At 54.8% G+C, this 2,444-nt stretch overlaps 1 protein-coding gene across 1 annotated transcript; it reads left to right on the top strand.

Moving 5' to 3' along the window:
* Window positions 1–1,862: 1,862 nt before the first annotated feature.
* On the top strand, window positions 1,863–2,444 carry LOC137846924 (olfactory receptor 14C36-like). The gene has a single exon (XM_068665031.1). It carries the CDS (start codon window positions 1,863–1,865, stop codon window positions 2,442–2,444), a length of 582 nt encoding a protein of 193 aa, XP_068521132.1.

Here is a 2,444-nt window from a genome sequence, read left to right on the forward strand (position 1 = left end):
TGGCTGCACGACAGTGCAGGGCAGGCTCCTTTAAGGGGCTTCTGTATGCGGAATGTCTCTGACTGGCCAGGAGCTGCCAGGATGCCTCTCGTGGCTTGTGCGGTGTGGAGGAGAAGATGCTGCAGGGCAGCCTTGACAGAAGATGAGAAGGTCAGGGTCTGCCTGCAAAGAGAAGGCACTTTCTGCACTCTCTGCCTGCTTCATCCTGCTATGATTGCAGGACAGACTCTGCATTAACAGAGTGGCTGGGTTTGCCCAGGTGATGGAGCTTCCTGTTGCATTTGAATAAGACATAAACAGGTTAGTGATGAACCCGAGAGTATCCCTTCAGTTCTCTCTGCTTACACACTGCACCAGGGCTTTGCTGAGATATTCATTAGGGACCTGCAGACAGGGAGATCTCCCCAGAGCTGTCCTCATCCCCGGCAGCTGTCTGCAGGGCTGAGCTGGGCACACAGTGGGTGGAATGGGGTCTATGAGCATTGACGGGAGGAGCCGTGGGGACAGAGAAAGAGCTGCTGGCAGGGACAACTGCAGGCAGCAGGGACATGGACAGGCAGTGAGAGGGAGCTGCTCCCTCCCTGCCATCCCCTGCAGTGCAGGCGCCTTCCTCGCAGCAGCCCCTGTTCTCCTCTCTTCCCCTCACAGCTTCTGCCATGGCATGTATAACCTGGGGGGCTGAGAATATGGGGTGTCTGAACCCTAAATCTCTGTGTCAGTAGACACATTTGCTTCAGGCCCCCTCTACCTTCCTCCATGGAAGAAGGCACAGAATCACAAAATCATAGAGTATCCCGAGTTGCAAGGGACCCACAAGGATCATCGAGTCCAACTCCTGGCTCCACACAGGTTTTACCCCCAAACTCCTACCATATGACCAGGAGCACATTCCAAATGCTTCTTCCACTCCAGAGCTCTTGTCCCTCAGCTGTCTGTGCAGGGCAGATGGCACAGGGCTGTGAGGACAGGCGCTACCTCACCGACACCACAGCCTCTGCACTGGGTTGGGTCCGCCTTGCCTGCCCATGCCTGCTTCTCTCCCTTGCCCAGCGTGGCAGCTGGTGCTGCCTGATTCTGACAGGGAGTGCTGTGCACGGAGGGTGAAGCAGGAGGAGATACTCCCTGTTCTCCGGCCAGACACGCACAATCCACCTTCTGGTTTTGTCTCCTGGGTATTGAACAGGGAAGATGCACACAGAGGCACACAGCCAAACACCCCTCACTCAGCACAGGGAGCCACTGCCCAGGAACCTTCCCTCTTGGAACCTCGAATGGAGCAGAGCAGGCTCACTGGGAGCTGCTGGGGAGAGGATGCTGCAGTGTACAGGACACTCAGCAAGCAGAAAGCAGGGCTCCAGACAGGGAGAGATACAAAGATCCTCTTAGAAAGAGGGAATGTAAGACTTTAATTAGGGATTAACTGATTTTTACTCACAGTCATTACTCATAACACACCGTCTCACTCTCTATATATGTTTTGTTTCTCATTTTGCAGTGTCCTTGACCAAAGTAAGCAAATGCCCAACATCAGCTCAGTGAGCGAGTTCCTCCTGCTGCCATTCGCAGACACGCGCGAGCTGCAGCTCCTGCACTTCGCGCTCTTCCTGGGCATCTACCTGGCTGCCCTCCTGGGCAACGGCCTCATCCTCACCGCCGTAGCCTGCCACCACCGCCTTCACACCCCCATGTACTTCTTCCTCCTCAACCTCGCCCTCCTCGACCTGGGCTGCATCTCCACCACTCTGCCCAAAGCCATGGCCAATGCCCTGTGGAACACCAGGGCCATCTCCTATCAAGGATGTGCTGCACAGATTTTTCTGTTTGTTTTCTTGATTGGGTCAGAATTTTATATTCTAACTATCATGGCCTACGACCGCTACGTTGCCATCTGCAAGCCCTTGCACTACGGGAGCCTCCTGGGCAGCAGAGCTTGTGCCCAGATGGCAGCAGCTGCCTGGGGCAGTGGCTTTCTCAATGCTGTCCTGCCCACGGCCACTACATTTTCCTTGCCCCTCTGCCAAGGCAATGCTGTGAACCAGTTCTTCTGTGAAATCCCCCAGATCCTCAAGCTCTCCTGCTCAGACTCAGACTATTTCAGGGAAGTTGGGCTCATTGCCTTTAGCTTCTGTTTAGGTGTTGGCTGTTTTGTTTTTATTGTGGTGTCCTATGTGCAGATCTTCAGGGCAGTGCTGAGGATGCCCTCTGAGCAGGGCAAGCACAAGGCCTTTTCCACATGCCTCCCTCACCTGGCCGTGGTCTCCCTGTCTATCAGCACTGCCACACTGAAGCCCCCCTCCATCTACTCCGCACACGTGGACGTGGTGGTGACAGTTCTGTACTCGGTGATACCTCCAGCAGTGAACCCACTCATCTACAGCATGAGGAACCAGGAGCTCAAGGATGCACTGAAGAAGCTATTCCAGTTGTCTTCCAGAAGCAGTTAG

This window comes from Anas acuta, chromosome W, assembly GCF_963932015.1.
Source record: "Anas acuta chromosome W, bAnaAcu1.1, whole genome shotgun sequence".
NCBI classification, from domain to species: Eukaryota; Metazoa; Chordata; class Aves; order Anseriformes; family Anatidae; genus Anas; species Anas acuta.